The sequence below is a fragment of the Rhynchophorus ferrugineus genome, unplaced genomic scaffold (assembly GCF_030347505.1).
Source record: "Rhynchophorus ferrugineus isolate W39M unplaced genomic scaffold, kcgeb_rfMv2 rfM1, whole genome shotgun sequence".
NCBI classification, from domain to species: domain Eukaryota; kingdom Metazoa; phylum Arthropoda; class Insecta; order Coleoptera; family Curculionidae; genus Rhynchophorus; species Rhynchophorus ferrugineus.
Window position 1 is genome coordinate 28856650 of NW_027472580.1, and position 20049 is coordinate 28876698.

At 30.0% G+C, this 20049-nt stretch overlaps 1 protein-coding gene across 1 annotated transcript; it reads left to right on the top strand.

Moving 5' to 3' along the window:
• The first annotated feature begins 222 nt into the window (after window positions 1-222).
• Sclp (leucine rich repeat containing protein 20 sclp) lies at window positions 223-16451 on the top strand. Its single transcript, XM_076419262.1, has 5 exons — window positions 223-490; window positions 2210-2372; window positions 13504-13647; window positions 15320-15487; window positions 15545-16451. The coding sequence occupies exons 2-5, from the start codon at window positions 2210-2212 to the stop codon at window positions 15706-15708; spliced, it is 639 nt and encodes a 212-aa protein (XP_076275377.1). The 5' UTR covers window positions 223-490; the 3' UTR covers window positions 15709-16451.
• The last annotated feature ends 3598 nt before the right edge of the window (window positions 16452-20049 follow it).

Here is a 20049-nt window from a genome sequence, read left to right on the forward strand (position 1 = left end):
TTTATTACAGAAGGTACTTGATGCATCGATATATTTAAAAAGCATAATAAAATAGACGACACCTGCTTATGTATCGATTTTACGTTAATTTCTCAATACGCAAAACCTAAATTCATTAAAGTACAGTGAACTTGAAAAATATGGAATATATCGCAACAAAACAAAACAAAGACGCGCCAAGCTGACTGCGCACCATATGCTCAGCGAAACCTGTGACAGGTATAGGCGGCGGGGTACAAGGGGGGCCCCTCTTGTACCACGTCGATGGGGGGAACCAAAACAAAACACGCTCGTCGCCTATAAAAAGGCGTCGCGGTGCCAACTGCGAAACATTTGAACGTCGCGCATCCGAAAAGTGAAAGCGCCCTGTGAATTAGTTGTTGGTACGTTGTTTTGGACAGTAGAAATTGTTGCTAGTGATTTTCCTTTGGGATAATCGGTGAATAGTCGTTCGATTATTTTTGTGAAGACACAAGGCTACTGTTTGAAGGTGTGTAGTGCACATTTTTTATGGTCTGTGGGAACATGTTGGCGCATGGTGTTCGAGGATTCTTCATAACCTGCTTATGCTCATTATTTAATCTCCTTTAATCTATTTACAAGTGGTAGTGTACATATATTCCTAGAAACACTTAAAATATACGTAAATAATGATAATTGGCCAGCAGAATATTCACTAGAAATAAATAATTGATTAATTGTTGATATAATCGATTAAGTGCCAAAATTCTTTTCTGGAGTTATTTTTACGTTTACTATTATACACTTTCATGGTGTTCCTGTTTATTATTAATTTTTTAATTACTGACAACATTCATTGTCTTTCCAACTAATATTTAATTGACTTTTAATGAATTTATTCACATTTTTAAATAATTTTACTTTGCTCAGATACATTTCCAAGTTAGAAACAGTATAAAATCACCAACAATTAAAATAATTAGCATTATCATTATTGCTGTAATCGCAAAAAACTCAAATATCCTTAAAATTACTTAGTAATATTACTTACAGTATTATTTTGGAATATAGTTTTTATTATTTAAATTATTTTATGAAATTGCATATAATAATTTATTATTTTAATTTCTGAATATTATTAATCTCCTTTTTATGTATATTATTTTCTATATGTTGTGGTTATAATTTCCCTGAGTTCATTTTAGCTGCAATTTTATTCTATTATTGGCCAATGTGGGGCAATATCTATGTGAATAATAAGAATATATTATGTTGGAATAATTTTGTTAATAATAAAAATGTTAATCATGAAATGAAAATGAGTTTTGTTAAACTACTTTCGTCATATTTGATTTCTTATTGTTTTACGCAAAAACCGTTTTAAACTATTTTTGATGTTATGTTTTTTTACTAAACTAAATTTATTCATATTTTTGTTTTCTATATTCACTGTTATTTTTTTTTGCTGAGATTACTAATGCCTCTATAATAATAGATTGAAAACTTGGAATTTGCACGTTATTATTGCACAAATAGTCTATTTTTTGGACTTTCTTTATGAGCAAGTGATTATTGGAAAGATGAATGTTTTGTGAATGTGGCACAAGGTCTTTAGAACTTTAAGTTTGAGCGTTCCTATGTCAGTTAAGTAGTACCTTAAAGTTAATCAGAAAAAATTAATTAACCTCAAAACTTTTCGGATACACCATAATACAAACTTAATTTTGCAGAGAATTGGCAATAGCACAAATAAGAAGATTGTTAATTCAGTCTTTGTTTAAGTTTAAATCATTTAAAGTTGATGTACTGGCATATTTTAGAGAGTGGAAAATCATCATTCCGCTATTATTAGATTCTTTGTAGGCTCTTTGTATAGTTTGTAGGTTCAAAATCTATGGAATTAGTAAATTAAAGTACGCACCATTTTAATACCAAATATATTAGTCACTTTTAGATAGAGATGCATTAATTGCTGTATAAGATAGGATCTACAGGAAATTTATACTGAAAAATATTTATACTAGACCCTAATATATTTGTGAGTATTCTTCCTGTATAAACTGTAGTTACATAATACTTTAACATTCGTCGTCTTCCCTGTAAGTAACCTTTTCAATCCCTGTCACATGCGCGACCTACTACTTATTACCAGGAATAGATTCCTGCTTAAAATAGAAATAATCTTTGTTCGAGTGGACAACACCTAAAGTTCAACGACTGATGCGGACTTCTTTTCGATTTTCTCTAGATGCGTCCACCAATCCAATATGACGGCCAAGTCGCTGTGGAGGCTGAGGGCGAGCAGCCCGATCCAAGGATGGTTGCAATGATGATCAGCACCAGGTTGGCCGGACGGGCTGTGATCCGAGTGGTCGGCAGATGTAACGAAGCTCAAGAAAATCAAGAACTAGGTGAGTTGAAATCTTAAAATTGTTTCTGTTTAATACGGTTTCCGGAACAAAGATCATTAGTTCATTGTTGTTGTTATTGCACGGAATCTAAAGCGTAATTTTTGAACAATAACACGGTGGTATCTCTCATTCTATCGATAAAACTGTTTCAGATAAAAATAGGTAGTGAATGCGTCTCGAAATAACGAATGCGTGTTGTTTTTATTTGTCTGATTGTTTTATCGGATGAAATTCGTTATAGGGGTTGGTCAGGGAAGGACTATTTAATTTTTAATTTTTTATCTTTCATGTTCTTTGTTTATATGTAATGGCATATAGTAATTTTATAAGCATAGTGAATTAATTTTAAAGTATTATTGATAGAAATTAAATCCCAACTAAGAGAAATGATTTTTTAGTCGATCTTAGATTTAACTCATTTTAAAAACAAAAATATAATATTCTATTCTTCATCAATATCCTTTTGTCATTGTTAGTCGAAATCAATCAACCAATGCTGTAATGTTTGACGTTAGTACTAGGACCAGCAAAGATAGGCATCTTCACTCATCGATTAATATTCGAATTTTAATAAAGGACTTGAGGCCTGTGGTTTGAAGTCCATGTTAAACAGAGGGTTTATTAAATTTCCATGAGGTTGACTGATTGATCTTCATGGCAGTATTGGTTGTGCTGGTATGTTGAATATTATAGGAAGCCTGTTCAAAAAATTAAAATGATTTTATTCTTTTTTACATCTTCCAGTTGTTAAAACATTTATGAAATCTTTGTGTGGAATTATATTACTTGCAAAATAACTGCTCTTCAAGTCTTTTGTGTAGCAAATAACGAGACTTGGACCTGATTACATTGTTATTTCTTGGTAAAATTTCATGCAATATTACACAAGTTATGTGTATTATTATTTTGTATTATTATATATTATGTAGTAATGCGTCATTTCTAGGTCAATAGTGGTGAATTTCGCTGTAGTATTCCTTTAAAAGTTTTTGATTTTTCATTTTGATATTATATAATATTTTATTATCTGTTATGAAACATTTGAAGTCTGCATCATTCAGCGATTCGTCAAAAACCTCTAACAGGTCAACTGGAAAGTTCCGGGCCTGACACATAAATGGCTCTACTAGAATTAAATCCATATGTTTTTTTAATAAAAAGGAATTTCGCGTGTTGATAAAATATTGCTTTTTGAAGGAAGAAAATACGGTTGACCGTAAATTGAAATTGAATGAAATAGCAGACACTCTAAAGATATAAACTGAACGTGTACATCATATCATTCACGAATATTTGGATATGAGAATGCTCTGTGCAAAGTGGGTACCGCGCGAGCTCACCTTTGACCAAAAACAACGGCGAGTTGATGAGCAGTGTTTGAAGATGATTAAGCGTAATAAACCCAAATTTTTGCATCGATATGTGACAATAGATGAAACATGGCTCCATCATTTCACTCCGAAGTCCAATCGACAGTCAGCCGAGTGGACTGCACACGATGGGCATGCTCCAAGTGTGGGAAAACGCAATAGTCGGCTGGCAAGGTTATGGCCTCTGTATTTTGGGATGCGCATGGAATAATTTTCATTGACTACCTTGAAAAAGAAGGACCATCAACAGCGACTATTACATAGCGTTATTGGAATTTTCGTTACTGACCAAAAAAATGTGTTTTACTATGGTAGGCCGGGGACTTTTCAATTGACCTGTTATCATAAATCGATTTTTTTGGTTGAAATATAACAGTTTTAATAGAATGTAATAAAAATATTGCTGTAATAAGAGTCATATCCAAAATATCTGGAAAAATTCATGACATGAGCTGATTCATGTATCATGAACAACTTCTCTGTTTATTTTTCGATATCTTTCTATCAGCTAAAATGAATTATTTTGCTATTTTTTCACATTTTCTATTTTCATATTGCATTAGCAACGGTAAATTTTTAGATTTTTTTATATAGTATAACTGCACGCCATGGTTCTTGTTTACTTTTAGCTGTCCTAGTTAATTTTACACCTGTTTAGTTACTTTTGGCCAATGTAAATAAATATTCCAAATGTTCAAAGTTATTATGGGATTTAAAAATAACAAGATAGTTGATATATTTATTATTTATAATTTATATATTTATTATATTATGAAGCCATCGTTTATAAAACGGTCTTCGTTATGTTTTAACGTAGTATCGTCCTTCTCGATTTCTAATTAACTATTTTAAGGACTAACTATCATCTAACGGTTCACTAAAGCACATAGTTAATTTGGAACCGAGAGATATCTAAATTTATCCAATTTTAAAAACTTACAACACAATTCACGTTGCGGAAGTGTATCTGAAGGTAATAAAACTCACTTTTTTGAAATATACATCACATTTGATCTAAATATAGCGAAATTTATAACCCATTTAATTAAGTGTTTTGAGTGTATTTTTGGAATATCTTAGGACCTTGAATAAAATCCTGCGTTTTTTCAAGATACCTGGTTGGAATAACCACTTCCTCAATTTATTGTTCGACCCCTTTATTAAATATTTCCTCTATGTCGCAAGACTTGTGTGATGGGTTTTATCATTTTTGATCTGTCATTTTTCTGATATCGGACTCAGTATTTGATAGAAATATTTTCAATGATGTTTGCGGATATATTGTCACAAAATCATCAGTTTAAATGTTGGATAAATCATCACTAACTTATCGCAATTAAAAATACGGTATTCATGGAAATTAGTTATCGGGCTTTCTCCACTGTAGACAGCAATAAAAACAAAAGCGCTACAATTACTTGCGCTTTTAATGAAAATAACTGTTATTACGCGCAACGATTCTGTGTCGTTTGGAATTGGGTTGTATGGTAATAGAAAGTCTAAGTATGAACCGCTATTTTTCCTTTATTTCCGCTAAACAATGAGCACGTTGTTTGGATGTTATCTCTCGTCTGTTTCATTTAATTAATATTGGAATTTCACTTGTTGATTTATGGTGGAACAAGATTTTTGATATTTTGTTGTCGATATTTTGTTGCACAGCCGCATGTGGTTGGGAAGATATTTCATAAGATTTCTTGAGGAGGTATTCCTTCAGCTTAGTCTGAAAGAATATTAGTTTGAAAATTAATAACATTTTGCAGGCTATTTTTCCATCAAATCAAATCAATCGTTGAATTTCATTGTGAACTGATTATGCCAGTTTATTACCGGTTTATCATAATGTTTGATTCAGCATGATTATAAAATTATCTATCAAAAATTATTATATAATCATTTATTTGGTCAAAATATTTTAATTGAACTATTATTTACATATATTCTGATTAGAAAGATCAATAATGTATTTTTCACAACTGTAGCAACATGCAACCGATTGTTATCATGCAAGAGTATGGTTTTGCGTGTATTACTCGTTATTGTTGATTTTTTCCATCAGAATAACCACATTTAAATCATTGTTTAATATGATACAGGATAGAATGTGACAGAGCAGCATCGCTATAAGTTCATAAAATTGTTTGATTAGTTTCGGCAGTATATTTCTTCGAATCATACAACAAAACCAATGAAAGTTGCTAATATCGTTTTGAGTGTTGCCAAATGCCAAAACAAAAAGCCAAATCCATCGTATTTAAGAGTTAGGTTAGATTTGTTTAACAGTTGTTTACATTGATACTTTACATTTTCAAGTAAGAAAAATATAGTTCGTCCAAAACTTCCAGAGGTGGTTTACTTGGAACTAAGTGAGGATCTGATGGTGGAATCAGATCCTCAAATTTCAAAGACACGTACAATGTTTTCACATATTTTTTTTATCTAAAATAAACAGATATGCTTATATAATGTTATTGCTGGGCTGATGTGACGGACACTCCTCAACAGTTAGGAGGTATTTTTTTAAATATTATGGAGACGTACAGACAACTAGTTGTATACTTTGAAGTTATTTAGGTAAGCTGATGATGAAAGCAGGAACGCTATACCAATTCAGGGTTTTTTGAAGATTTTTTAGTAAGGGTTTGTTTACCAATGTCGTTCAGTGCAAAGGCCGTTTAGTTTGCCTTTTAAGCACTATCCATTTCATATAAGAAGCAGTAGGAATATTGCAGGCAACTGCCTCTATGGTGTTGTGGTTAGAGCTTTCAGCCAACACCCGGAGATCGCGAGATCAAAATAATAATATATTTTCTTGTCATATACACAAAATTAAATAAAGAACAAAATAAATCTAATTTGTAGCTCGTACCGACTTCAAACCGATCAGTTGGTAGTAATTAAAATAATATTGTAAATAATAAATAATAGAATAAATAGATAAATAAGTTTGAGTAGGTATTAAGCTAAGTTGTGTACATATAGTAGAGTATAATATACGTGCAGTAGATAGGTTAAATAAGATTTTTGTTTATTTTGATTTAGTTGTTACAACGATTATTATCATTTACTTTTTAGTGAGCTCCTTATTTATTTTGTGAAGTCGCATCAATTTTTTTAAACATATTTTATTAAGTTATTTTAGAATTAAACAAATTGGTAATTTAGTAACCAACTGTCTGTAACCAACTTAACCATACATATATTTTTAATATTTTACTTAGTTTTTTCGTTCCAAAAAAATGACAGATTTGTCCAACTATCAACTTTATATTGATATATATTTTGGAACTATTTTGACACTTTTATTTATTTCTTTATAGGCAACTGATAATTGTTATGGTTTCAATGAGATCTGCTTAATTATTATTTTGTCTATTAACGGGCCAAGAGTTTCACAGTTTAGTTAACAATCTACACTTTGCTTTCTTAGCACCAGCATATATTTCACTATCAAGTAATATTTACAATCAGCTTCAATTGAATAATACTGTAGTGAAAGAGAAATATTCTAATGATGAATATTTTATATAATAATACATTAAAGTGCTGTATATGTCAGTAATTTTTCAGTTGAGAACTACTTGACTTCGGACGTCATAAATCTCATCTTGCTCAACCTTAACATAATCTTAAAAGGTATTCTGGTAAAGGTCGATTAGATTTGATTCCTCATATTTTCCTTTTTCTTGTCCATCGTTTCATTTCCTTCTCGAATTCACGATCCCGTCTATCCATATCTGATATCGGTTTGGCCATATCTCGAACAACGCTGACAAAGAAATGCAAAAAGCGGAAAAAACTCGGTGTTGGGTACGTGGTCTGCAAATTGAAACTTTTATTTGTTGCTGATAATCGAGTCCTAGGTTAGTTCTGGGTTTTTTTTGGGTTGTTCTCTTTCTTTTCGGTTTTTGTTGTGCAGGTGGTAATTAAATTCAAAAATGTTCAGGGTTTTTCTCGTTCAAGGTTCAAGCGAAATATACGGGAGATCGCTGAAAAATATACTCGTCAGGATTTTAGAACCCTTTATTGCTGCTACTATCAAAAAATATTATTATTAGTTCTTCGGAATGTTTCATTTGTGAAAAGGTCCATATTCTATTTTTCTCCTTTGACATTAAATTTACGGAATAATCTTTTTCGATCTTCAGAAGAGTTTTTATAGTTTAGAGAATAGTCGGAAATCAAATGAAGTTAAATCAGGTATGTAGGGTGGTTTGGTTCCGCAATGATATAAATAGAATTTCTCATGAAATATTTATGATGAAACATGTCTCCTGTGTCTTGTGATGAATATCTTCAGGCATATAACACATAAGACTGATATTACGCCTTGTTTCTTCAATGTACTTGACTTTCGTGGAGGAAATTCATAACAAACGACATGACACAAAATTAATTTGTATAGTTTATTAAAAAAATATATAACACATTATTAATATTTTTATTTATTATTGTTGCATATTATATAGCCAAAAAATATACAAAAGTATAAAATTACTCTATTGTATTTGCATAAACACAAAAATAAGTGGAAACTAAATTGGATTACTTAATTAACGTTAACGGTAAGACATACACACTAGGGAGGCAGAAAAAATGTCGATATTTTTTTGACCAATTTATCCATATATATAACCTTTGAAATTGGTATTTATTATTTATTTATTATTATATATTTTAAAGGATGTATTTTTTTTGTTATATCAATATTTTTTATACTTGTTGCAAATCATTTTTTTTCTCTTGTTAATTGAACGTTATTATTGGATGTTACTTTTGGATATCTCATTCACCCCTTTCATCTTAGGTCAAGCTGGGAGTATCTTCTGACTAACCAGTACAGTTCTTTTTATTTTTAAAAAGTTTTACGTTTCATGTTGTAAAATTTCAAATAAACTGCTTTAAATTGAATTTGAGATCATATCCACTTTATTGAAAAAATCATACAAAACAACATAAATTACAGAAATTAAAAAAAAACATAAATCTTTAAGAATATGTAAAGGAAAGGTTCTTCTTTAAAACATAACATGCCCTTAAACAACCATCAGAACCGCTTGTTCTTAACTATGAGTGTCAGATGACGTTTGGAGCTATTTTTTAACTGCCGTATAAGTTTTAATAGAGGTTTCCTGCCATTTTCTAACGAGTTTTTATTTATATTCTAATATTTGCGTAATTTTACGTTTTTGTTAAACTGTTTGCCTACACATTATTTAGTGAAATAATATTCTCGGCACAAGCATTTTAAAACTGCGTCTTAAATCGAGATATTTTCAATATAGTTTCAAGTAAAACAATTTGCGCGTTATATCAAACGCTTCTGGTTATAAATAGCCGCAGATATATTCGAAATATACACAAAATAATCACCACTGCACCTGGTTTTTGGATGCCCACTTGTTCTTTTACATGCAATTTTGACATATGATAAATTGTAATAATTTAATTATTTGGTTTATGTAAGAATTAACAACTATGTAATGCAATGGGTATTCTACTTTGGTTCCCTCCTTTTTCCTTATATTCGGGAATTAATTTATGATGGTGTACTTAATAGTTTTGAGTGAAACTGTTTGAAAAGGTCTTGTGAGTGCTAAAAATGTATTAGTGACTGATTTGTTGGTTTTATTTTATTTACATTTATTTTAATTACTATATATAATCGAATAAATCATTAGTTGTTGTTTCGGTCACGAAAAGGTTTCATAACGGGAAAATTTATTAAATTTTTTTTAAAATATATTTTAAAGTCTCCTTTTACCAACTATGGGTTTATCTGGACTGGAGCTACAGTTTAACGTGGGCTCCGAACCACGGTCCTCAGCATTAAAGCCTACCGACTGGCGAGTGACCGACCAACTTTAGAAGAAATCATCCCAGAAGACATCCCGTTTTTACCCATTTTTTTTGCCTGGAACCGGGTAGGGGAATCCTGTTACGGATACCTGGTCGGGAAGATCCGCAGGAATAAGCGAGTTGGACTGGTTAAATTGGAAATCGTCCCAGAAGGCACCCGGTCTTACCCAGCCTGGTCACTGGCGTGACTGGGATCATTTTCCTTGTCGGATTTTACACTCTTGCCTAGAACATTCACAAACTTTAAACAATCACAAACATAAATTTACGACCATGCCCCAGCATTATTCGAACCCGCGGCTATCGCAAAGTAGGAGGGCTGTCCCATCGCCTTTACCACTGCGCCACCAAGCCGGCTTATTAAAGAATTATTGGGCTTATACATAAATCATTTCAATATATTGTAATATGAAATTATTTCTTTGGTAGTATGATATATGAGGTTTTAAAAAATAACTACGATCCATCAATTATTATATTTTTATTATGTTTTGCATCTGTTGACTCAACGTTTTTGGACAAAAATGGCAGTTTTTTATATTGTTTATATAAGATTACAATCACAATAGCTTTATTATTTTTTTAATCAATGTCAGGTTTTGTTTAATTTTTTTAAAGGTAACGAGCTGGTGTTAAAATACGCGAAGGTTACTCGGAAATATTTCGATTTCGAAAATTAGTTTTCGGTTTGAGTCTTTTATTGATTAATTTTATTGTGATTTATGTATTTTCAGCAATCTTTGATATTTTTTCTAGATTATTTCAATTGTGTTTTAAATTTAAAAAAGAACACAACATTTGAATATTAATCCTAATAATAACAGTACTTCATTTCGTTTCCATGTTTTATTTTGGAACTTTACCCAAAATTATTTTTGTCTAAATTCGTACATGTGGGTTACATAACCACTTTGTCGTTCCGTCCGTTTTGTTCCATTCAATAGAATGAAATTTGCGTTTCGAATAACTCATTTAGGTCGAATGAAATTAGTTTATAGTGACAAACACAATAGTCCTTGTCTGGGATCTAAACAGTCGGTTTATTAAATTACGTTGATCTAAAACACATATTTATATTTCCCTATCTATCTTTGTTATATCTAATTGCGTGTGCGATCTGAGACAGAAATAATCCAAAATATTTACTTTAGATATGAGGTTTTCTAAAGAAAAATTTGATTTGTTTGAAATTAATTAGCAAAATTTTAAAAATTTGTATTGTTAGTCGATGCATAAATAAAGGGTAGATATAACAAATTCATATTCATGTTCGTATTCTTTAATGAATTACTAAAAATGTTATTCTCATTTGTCAAAATCATTATAAAAGAAACTAGTTTTAATTAGAGTTTGTTTTTGTTTGTTGTTGATCAATTTTCTGATAATATACTGGAAACATTAGCGTTAAAATATTTTCTTTCTTTCTTTAGCATTTAATACATATATAATAAATTTTGGTTTTAAGACATTTTTCTGTAAGTATGAATATCTTCCAATCTTCAATTTTATGATATTTTCGAGTTATATATAAATATATACTGTTGAACTAGTTTTTAAATTGGTTGTTTCACAACAATAGCTACCGAGAAAAAAAAACGTCTTATTACTCATTCACTCGCAATCTAAATTTGTATCGCTGTCAGTCTGCTTTATCGCGAGTCAGTTCGTTTCACGCACGTGGTGAAGATCGCACTAGGCAAAACGGTACATGCGCGTAAATAATCGTCGTAAATGTACATTGCCGAAGAGTTGACTGTTGCTGATCTGTCCGATGGCTTCCGGGGTAACCAGAGTGATTCATCGTTGCGATGATGCGAAAGAAAATAGAAATTTAGGTAACTTCTGCGTATCAGTATCGATTACATAACATATATTTGACGTTATTAATCTTTTTCTTTTAATAAACGACGTTTATTTAGTACATGTGGCTTTCTACATAGATCTCTTGTGGTTTATTCAGTTATCCAACTTCGGTGGCTTATGCCAGCGCCATCTGGCGTTTTATTTATTACGTAACACACGATTCGAAACCTTTCGCCTAATTTTCATAGTTTTCTTTCCTTTTAGTTCAATTCTTTTGCTTTATATATTTATTGGTTTCTTAATTATTTTACATATTATATCTCATGATAATATTATATTGTATATATTATGAAGAGTATGATGTATATATGAATATGATATTAGTTCAATATTACGGGAACTGTGATGTTTATTTTAATACAATTAAGAAATTTTAATTAAATTTTTTTTATAATATGTTGGATACATAATAAAGTATTCAATAATCCCATATATCATATAATATACAACGTATTAATGTTATTTATAGTTAAACTATAAAAATGAAAATCTAAATTTGTAGTAGTTATTGCTCTGGTAACATGTAAATATATAGTTTTCACGAATCAATTTTTTTCAATCAATTTTCAATATTTTTTTAGTTTTACATAATTTTTAGAATTTTTATTACTTTTTAGTTTTTAGAGGTACTTTTTGTAGTAGTTTAAAATTAAGTATCATACGGTTATATTTAAATGGAATAATGTTATGTAATACAAAAAATCTTAATTTAAGGTAAATAAGTGTGGCTTTAAAAAAATTGCTAAATTTTTAAATTTGGCAGTTTTTAGAGTTCTTAATTATTTATTGCAAAAATAATATTTGTGAAGCGTTCTTAAATTAAAAACTATAAAGTCTATTTGATAATATTCTTTTGGAATCATAATGGGCTACTAGTGATATGTAATAAATGGGTCTTTCTGCTATTTGGTTATTATTTTAATAATTTGGTGTTTTTTTTACAAATTAAAAAAATATATTTATGCAAGTTTACCAAATATTATATGAATTGTGTTGTTCACCGGGTTTCGGACAGATAGTTAATTAGATCACGTTACCTCACAGCAATTAATAAAAAATTACAATTCACAGACTTACAAATTAGATTCTTTGTACATGATGTGTTCTTATATAATACTGAGAACAGGTGGTATATTGAAATACACGATAACAAAATAAAGGAAATTTAGGTTACGATAGTGCCTATTAAAAAAAAAGAATATATATTCCAACGTAATAGGAATTTTTTAATTTTGAACATCTATTTGTTTTTTTTTTATTAATTGAAATGTAGTTTTTGTTACTTATAGACATTTCAAGCGTCATACAGAAGTCGGTTTTCTTGTTTAGATAGATTCTTCTGCTGTTTTCCCGTAAATGTCATAATATTAATTCTCATAAATAGTCTTTATTTCATCGCTAATTTTAAAATTTGATTTAAATAATACCATTCTTGTGTAGTTGTTCTTTAGAATGTCCATAATGATTGTTATGAATTTATAATGAAATTCTTTTGATGGTTTACAGTTTGTTAATTATATTGTGCTGAGTACTGAGAAAGTCACTTGATTGTATATCAACAATGCAAGAATTCAGTGGTTGAACATTATTTTATGTAATGAGTTATAGGCTTTTTTAATTGTAGCGGAAGTTTGAACCTATACTATGTAATTAACATGTTGAATACATTTTCAAGGCGTTTAATATACGTTGAAAGCGATCTATTCCACAACTGTTGCATTTGTTAGTCAGTAGTATCCACTAACCATATCTTAATTATTGTTCTTTTTTCTTGGTTAAAATAATGAGAAAGTTTATACAGATGGTTAGCGAAACGCAAAAATATAAAACAACCTTACGTAACGGACGGACCAATCCTACACTTCCGCCAGCGATTGGTTTTGATCTCTGTATAAAACATATTGTTGCAAAAAAAAACAAGGAAATTGTGCTAATTATTTTGATGGTAATTTGTCTTAATTTCATTATTATTGTTCGTTTGCTAATTGTACCGAATATTTACAAAGTGTGTTATATATTTGTTTTTTTTTTCGTTTCAGATTTATCGAACTGCCAGTTGATGCAAGTTCCTGATGCTGTCTATCATTTGATGCGACATACAGAACTAAAAACATGTGACCTTAGTGATAATGTTATTACAAAAATTCCTCCTAAATTTGCTGTTAAATTTAATCTTATAACAGGTGAGTGTCAGGCATTTTAATTGCGATTTTTAAATAACATATCGGCTGAAATCCCTGGTTAAACTACAAATCTCCAGTCAAATCTCAATCAAACCAGTTAAAATTTAAAATATTACCCATGATTTATGTTTGAATTGTGTCCATCCTCTGATTATCATTAGATTCTAAATAAAATCATTAGGGTCAGTATCTTATTAATATAAAAAGCAGCCATAGATTATTTTTCAAGGATCTTAAAAAACTACATAATTACTTAAAAATAAACCCAATTAATTCATCTCAAATTTCTGATCCTTCTTGCAGAAAAGGGTGTATTTATTGACCAGGTGATATGCCACACTAGATCCAACATTCCATATATCAAATATTGCATGAGGATACAAAGAAATTCTTTACATTATTATAGAGTTCTTGATATACATGTTATACATTTCTCAATCAGCTTCAACTGATTAAGTTCTATTGAAGTATTAGAATAATTAGTTTTGCAATTATCCTATTATTTGCCTATTTATCAAGCACTCTAATTTACTTCACTGTTCTAGGCCATAATGTCAAACGTATGGTACGATATTATTTTTAAAAATATTGTCTCTAGTTACTGCTCTTTCTTATCCTTCTTTATTTGCCTGATCGGTCTGATTGTAAGGAAAATATTGTATATATTTTATTGTTGTAAATGTATTATCTAAATTAGAATTCTTAAGCTAAAAGTAATACTTATATATATTACGAATTCATGTGGTTTGGTTCTCTTCAATCATGTTGCTGTGATTTAGTAACCTTACCTCATCGTTTAAGGCGAAATCTCGTAGATCGATTTGATTTCGAGATTATTGTGGAGTTATTTAACATTAAATAAATTAAGGGTTGGTTATTAATTGAATACCTTTGTTTTGGCAGCACTGGGCTTGCCAATCGGTTTGAGGTTTTAATGCCAGCCTATATTTGCCCCCATAAGTCCAAATTTACTGTATAATTGGCCAGGAATGTCCAGTACTTTTTTCTGAGTTTTTAGATAAAAATAAGCAAACAATATTTTAAAAAAATTAAATATCGCCAAAAAACTTTAACTGTTTTGGAAAGATGTGTAGTTCAAGATTACAGTTTATTGAAGTTGGAAACGACTAACTATGTATTCAACTAAGCAGTACAGTCCTTCGGTTTTGAAGCTGATCTACTCTGCTAATGATAATTTTGATCCAAACGCAATAACTTTCAGCATGGCTTTGATTTGTTTTAATTATCTTCTGAAAAATTTTTCATTAATATATATCTTCACACTCTAGTTGTACTGTGAGAGCTGAGACATAATATGTTGGTAAAATTTTTCAACAAGTGATGTCTAATAGAAGAGCTATGGCGAATGAATGAATAAAGTTGCGAAAATGTAGGCATAGGATAATATAAGCGATCTATTTTAAATCCTTGAAAATTCACGACCCTAACGTTATTGTTTTCATTACATTTCCTTTTGATGCAGTGCTTTGTTGCTTTTTTGCTTAAATCAGGGATTTTTTGGCCTATTTTATTTAAGTAACATTATTTTAAATATATGTATTTTTTTATATTTAATTAGTTTGAAAATTATGGTGCGTCTACCGTCACCACTGATGCAAATGATGAGATTAGCAAAAATAATTGAAACTTGAAATGGGTTTCTCTATTTCAGACCTGAATCTTGCACATAATCAAATGTCCAAACTTCCGGAAGAGTGCGCGGAAATGGGTAATCTGGAACGGCTCGATATTTCACATAACTGTTTCACCTCACTGCCCAATTGTATATTTCGGATGCCTAAGCTGAATACTTTAAAAGCTAATGATAATCGTATAGTTGGTTAGTACTTCTACGATCATAATTTTATATAATATTTAAACTAAAATTACTTTTTAGATGTAGAAATAGATTATCTAACTGAAGCTCCCGCATTAGAATCGGCAGATCTCCAAAGAAATCCAATAACACCCCGTATTCATGACCAGTTATCTAGGGTGACAAAGATCAGCGTCATCCTATCACCAAGACAAACAGAAGACTGGGAGGATCTCACCATCTAGTTACCTATAGTGATAACGTCCAATAAACTGCCATTTATATGACTTTGGTTGTCACTTTCAAACGGAAATGTCTTTTGATTTATTTGTTTTAAATAATATACTAAATGACTCTGTTGTATAGATAGCATTTATTTCCATTGTATTACTTTTAATTGCATCAATTGAAGGCATTTCTGTTACAAAATACCAGTCATTTAAAAGGTTTTTTATTATTTATTTAGTTGTAATAAACCTATACAGTTTTTTGTATTATACTTAGGAAATAACTAAAAGTATTTGTATTTTTTATAAAACTGACAATGTATTTAAAAAAGGACACAGTGTGTTCTTTTTGTCAATGATATTTTTTTAGTCAATATTACTAATGAATTGTACTGATTTTTAAGTACTCCTTGATATTATTCTAAAGGTTTACAAAATAAGATCTGATTAAAAGAAAGACTAAGCTACATGAGGTACTTCGTATCTAATTAAAATATATGTGTAACATATTGTGTGGATTTATGTATATACATATTTAAATTAATATATTATTATTGTTATATTTGTAAACCATTTAATGTGTGTATGTCGTGTTTTTTCTATTGGCCTATACTTAAAACTTTTGTATCTGATGGGCTTGGTCATCTAGTCAGTTTTGTGATAGGGACGAATGTGGTCCTTGAAATTTTAGTGTCTAGATGTATCTGAGTTGAATATAAAAAAAGACGAAAAAAAATAAAAAAATACTAGAACAATCAAAATATAGTATATTTTATCATTAGCCTCTCCTTCAACGAGAAACTTTTCGCAATGTCAAATTAACTCAAATATAGAAAAATTATTTATTTTAGATATAGTACTAAATATTGGGATTAGATTCTGATATGTTAGTTATAAGTAAATGGTATGCAACCTTTCATATTGCAAGCTACTTTAATAGAGATATGATAATGCTTAGCTATACATTACATATATTGGATCTGAGAAAACGTTCATTAGACAGCCAGAAATACAACCACCGAACATAGAAAACCATTTTTGATGGATACCATTAGTCAGTTTGAACGTTATTTTGAGTACATACATATTGAAATTGGTTGTTAGCATTTGAATATGAAAAAAGTTAAGTAAAAATTATGAAACATTACTGCGACAAAAAATTAAAAAGTGCTGCACAAGTTTGTCAAAAAAAGTGTGCTTTGAAACGTACTATATTGAAATCTATTGCTAGAAAATGGTTCGCACATTTTCGTTTCGGTAATCTTTATGCGAAATTTGAGTGGAAAGTATTAGGTGATTGTATATATTTTGATCAGCGATACCTACTGGTGCAAATGTGAAGAATCAATGTAAAAAACTATTAAACAATCCAACCTAACTGCCAAATTTAATGGTTTTGACATTTCTCATTGCATTGTTCAAAACTGCATTTTTGTCATTCATTATATTTATTGTTTGATTTGAAGAAATTTGTTACCTAAACACATGAAATACTTTTGGAAACTTATGGTGTGTATGTGTACTTATGTGTTTCAACGATCTAAAAGTGTTGATTTTAATGTCAATGACGAAGAATGCCGTGGAGGCTTGACAAAGTTCGAAACTTAGTAGGCGATGAATCAAGTATTTCTAAATGTTTACTTACAAGCGAAGAGAAATATTTTCAAGTCGAAATGACTGAAAATGCCATTTCGAGTCGATTTAACATCGCGGTTTCATTTCTTGTCAGACAAGAAAATAGTTAAAATAGTTTCTGAGTATTGCTAATATTATTATTATTATAATGAAAAAAATACCATGATACTTCAAAACATTGCTTTGAATCATTGCTAGAAAGATGGATGCAAAAGTAGTTTGAAGCGTTTTGTTAACGCAATGGAATGGAGAAAATTATGAAATATGTTATAAGCAGTGATGATAAAAGCATTACGGACGTGTCAAGTACCGTTGACGCCAAAAAATATGATGCTCTGTGTGATCGGGCTGGAGAAGGGTCAATTGATTAGAAGATTGACTTTAATAATAGGAAAAGTGTTTTGTGAAAGCGTGTGATCACACATTTCTTTAATGAACCGTCAAAAATTAATCTGGGAAATCATTGATTCCTGCCTCGTAAAGAAAACAATCAAAGGCTTCTTCATGGCCCTAGATTGCTTTGAAAATCTTATAATTGCAACAAAATTTTTTGCGAGTATTGATATATATTACTTCGTTCGTAAATTGATTTTTAATGTTTTAAACTACATTCTATTCAGATTTCCATGGAATTTAAGCTATTGAGCTACGGAGTGAATCCTATGAATGAAAGTTCTGGCCGTCCCAAATCCAGAAAGCAATCCGGAAAGGTTCGGGGATAGTAAACCTGATATTTTCTCTGTTCTGCTCTTCTAGCAGACTTCCCATCTCCATCAAATGCTTATATTACAAGATGTTAATTTTATTCTACGAATCTAATATTTACTTCAAGTTTGTTGCACCAAACCAGGTGAAACGGCTTCAAGTTTTCCAAAATAACTCCTCACGAGAATCTCAAATGCTCCATGGTTTGCCAGAAATAACCAAGTTCATAGGGAAACTGACACTCCAGAAATCAAGCACTTCATATCTCAATCGTTCCACGAACAACTCAGCTCAAATTAGGAAGCGGCAAGCAAGACTGTCGATTATGACAATGCGATTAGATCTTTGGTGAATGATTTAGAATGAAAGTCAGCCCTTTTATTTTCTTGATAATTAGTTCGATTTAAGTATGTTTGTATCTTAGAGTATATATTTGTTTGCAAATTATTTTTAGTACATTTTGAATTTAGATAAGCTTTAGCTGGTTTATATCATTTCACTTGCGCAAAATTTGTAATATGACACGTATTTTTAATGACCCTTCTTCATTTATTCGCTTAAGAAAACTATATAAACCCAAAGAAATAGTAAAGTTAAAGCATCAACTATTGTGCATATATTATTTTTACTGTATTATTTTTATACTATCTTAAACATTCAGAGCCATTAGATGTTTTCTATCATTTAATTTTTAAATTTCTTCAAATATTAGCTTAAAGATTTGTCAATATACCACTATCTGTTATTATTACCTTTGCTACAATCTTCAAACAAGTTATAACAAATATTTTCATATTATTTACAACAAATGACTCGTAAAAACACATGAAATTAGAGCAATGCGCTAATAGTATATTGTTAACGACCCTAGAGAATATGACTATATATGTTGTAATTTAATATAAACGAAATATTTGTGTTAAAAACTTGTCACCACTTGAAAATGATTATTAACCTATGGGTATAATAAAATTATCAGCGACTACCAGCATCGTAACTATAATTATGGATAATTACCGTAAACATCAGGAATTACATATATACTCTATTGATTATTAATGTTGCTACATAGTTGGTATACAAGTATTGTCCTAAACTGAATAACCAAATTGATATCGCCAGGAAACTATTTGTGGATCTTTGATGGCTTAACGTTTTATATTCGAAGCGGGGTAAAAGTTAATTCCCACTAATTAAAATGAACATTAACTCTTTGAAGCTAATACCTATAATTATACCAAAGTTCCTTTGACATACTGCTGCTTTAATATAGTATTAAACAGGTTAATAATAGTAATTAACCACACTATTTAAATATTTTATTTATAATCAGGTTAATGATATATCTTCGTGAAGTTGTCAGACTGAATGAGCAATAACTCTTTTGGTAATATTCGTGCTTATATTGAGGTTATTATTGTTATTGTCATTACGCATTTAAGGAAAAGCGAGAACATATGGATACAATTTTATCCAGGTTTTAGAGAAGGAATAAAATTAGCTTATATGGACGTAATTTTATTTTTAGGAAGAAATTTGAGATATTGGGTGCCTATTATAGATAATGCACAAATTAGTTACTGTTCTCGCTAAATCTCGAGAACGGTTGGAATTATTTTGGTTTGGTTTGGTTTGAAATCTTTCTACAAGTCCAGGGAAGGTTTATATGATAAGAAATTATGTATAAATTATACCGGCCATCATTATCAAATTAAAAATTGAAGGTAATTTCTCAGCATTGACAGTTTAATACTTTACCATGATTCATATTTCATATAGACGTAGATATTTTCTGTTTTGATGGACATAATGATAAATAGTGACATATGTAAAATGTGATATAACTATGAGGTTACGATAGTTTCAAATCGTATTCTAATTAGGGTCGGGTAAACATTTATCAAGAAGAGGGTTGAAATATGTAGTAATTGTTTATGGTAAAACATATTTTGTAAATATATTGCACGGTTATTATTATTTAGTCACAATTTTAGTGCGCAAAAACTTTCTTTACTTTTT

Bases quoted from the DNA above. Each gene is read 5' to 3' on its own strand.
- Sclp (XM_076419262.1), top strand. From the start codon at position 2,210: ATGCGTCCACCAATCCAATATGACGGCCAAGTCGCTGTGGAGGCTGAG. The intron at 2,373-13,503 runs GTGAGTTGAAAT...TTTTCGTTTCAG, and splicing joins TCAAGAAAATCAAGAACTAG to ATTTATCGAACTGCCAGTTG. The intron at 15,488-15,544 runs GTTAGTACTTCT...ATTACTTTTTAG, and splicing joins TAATGATAATCGTATAGTTG to ATGTAGAAATAGATTATCTA.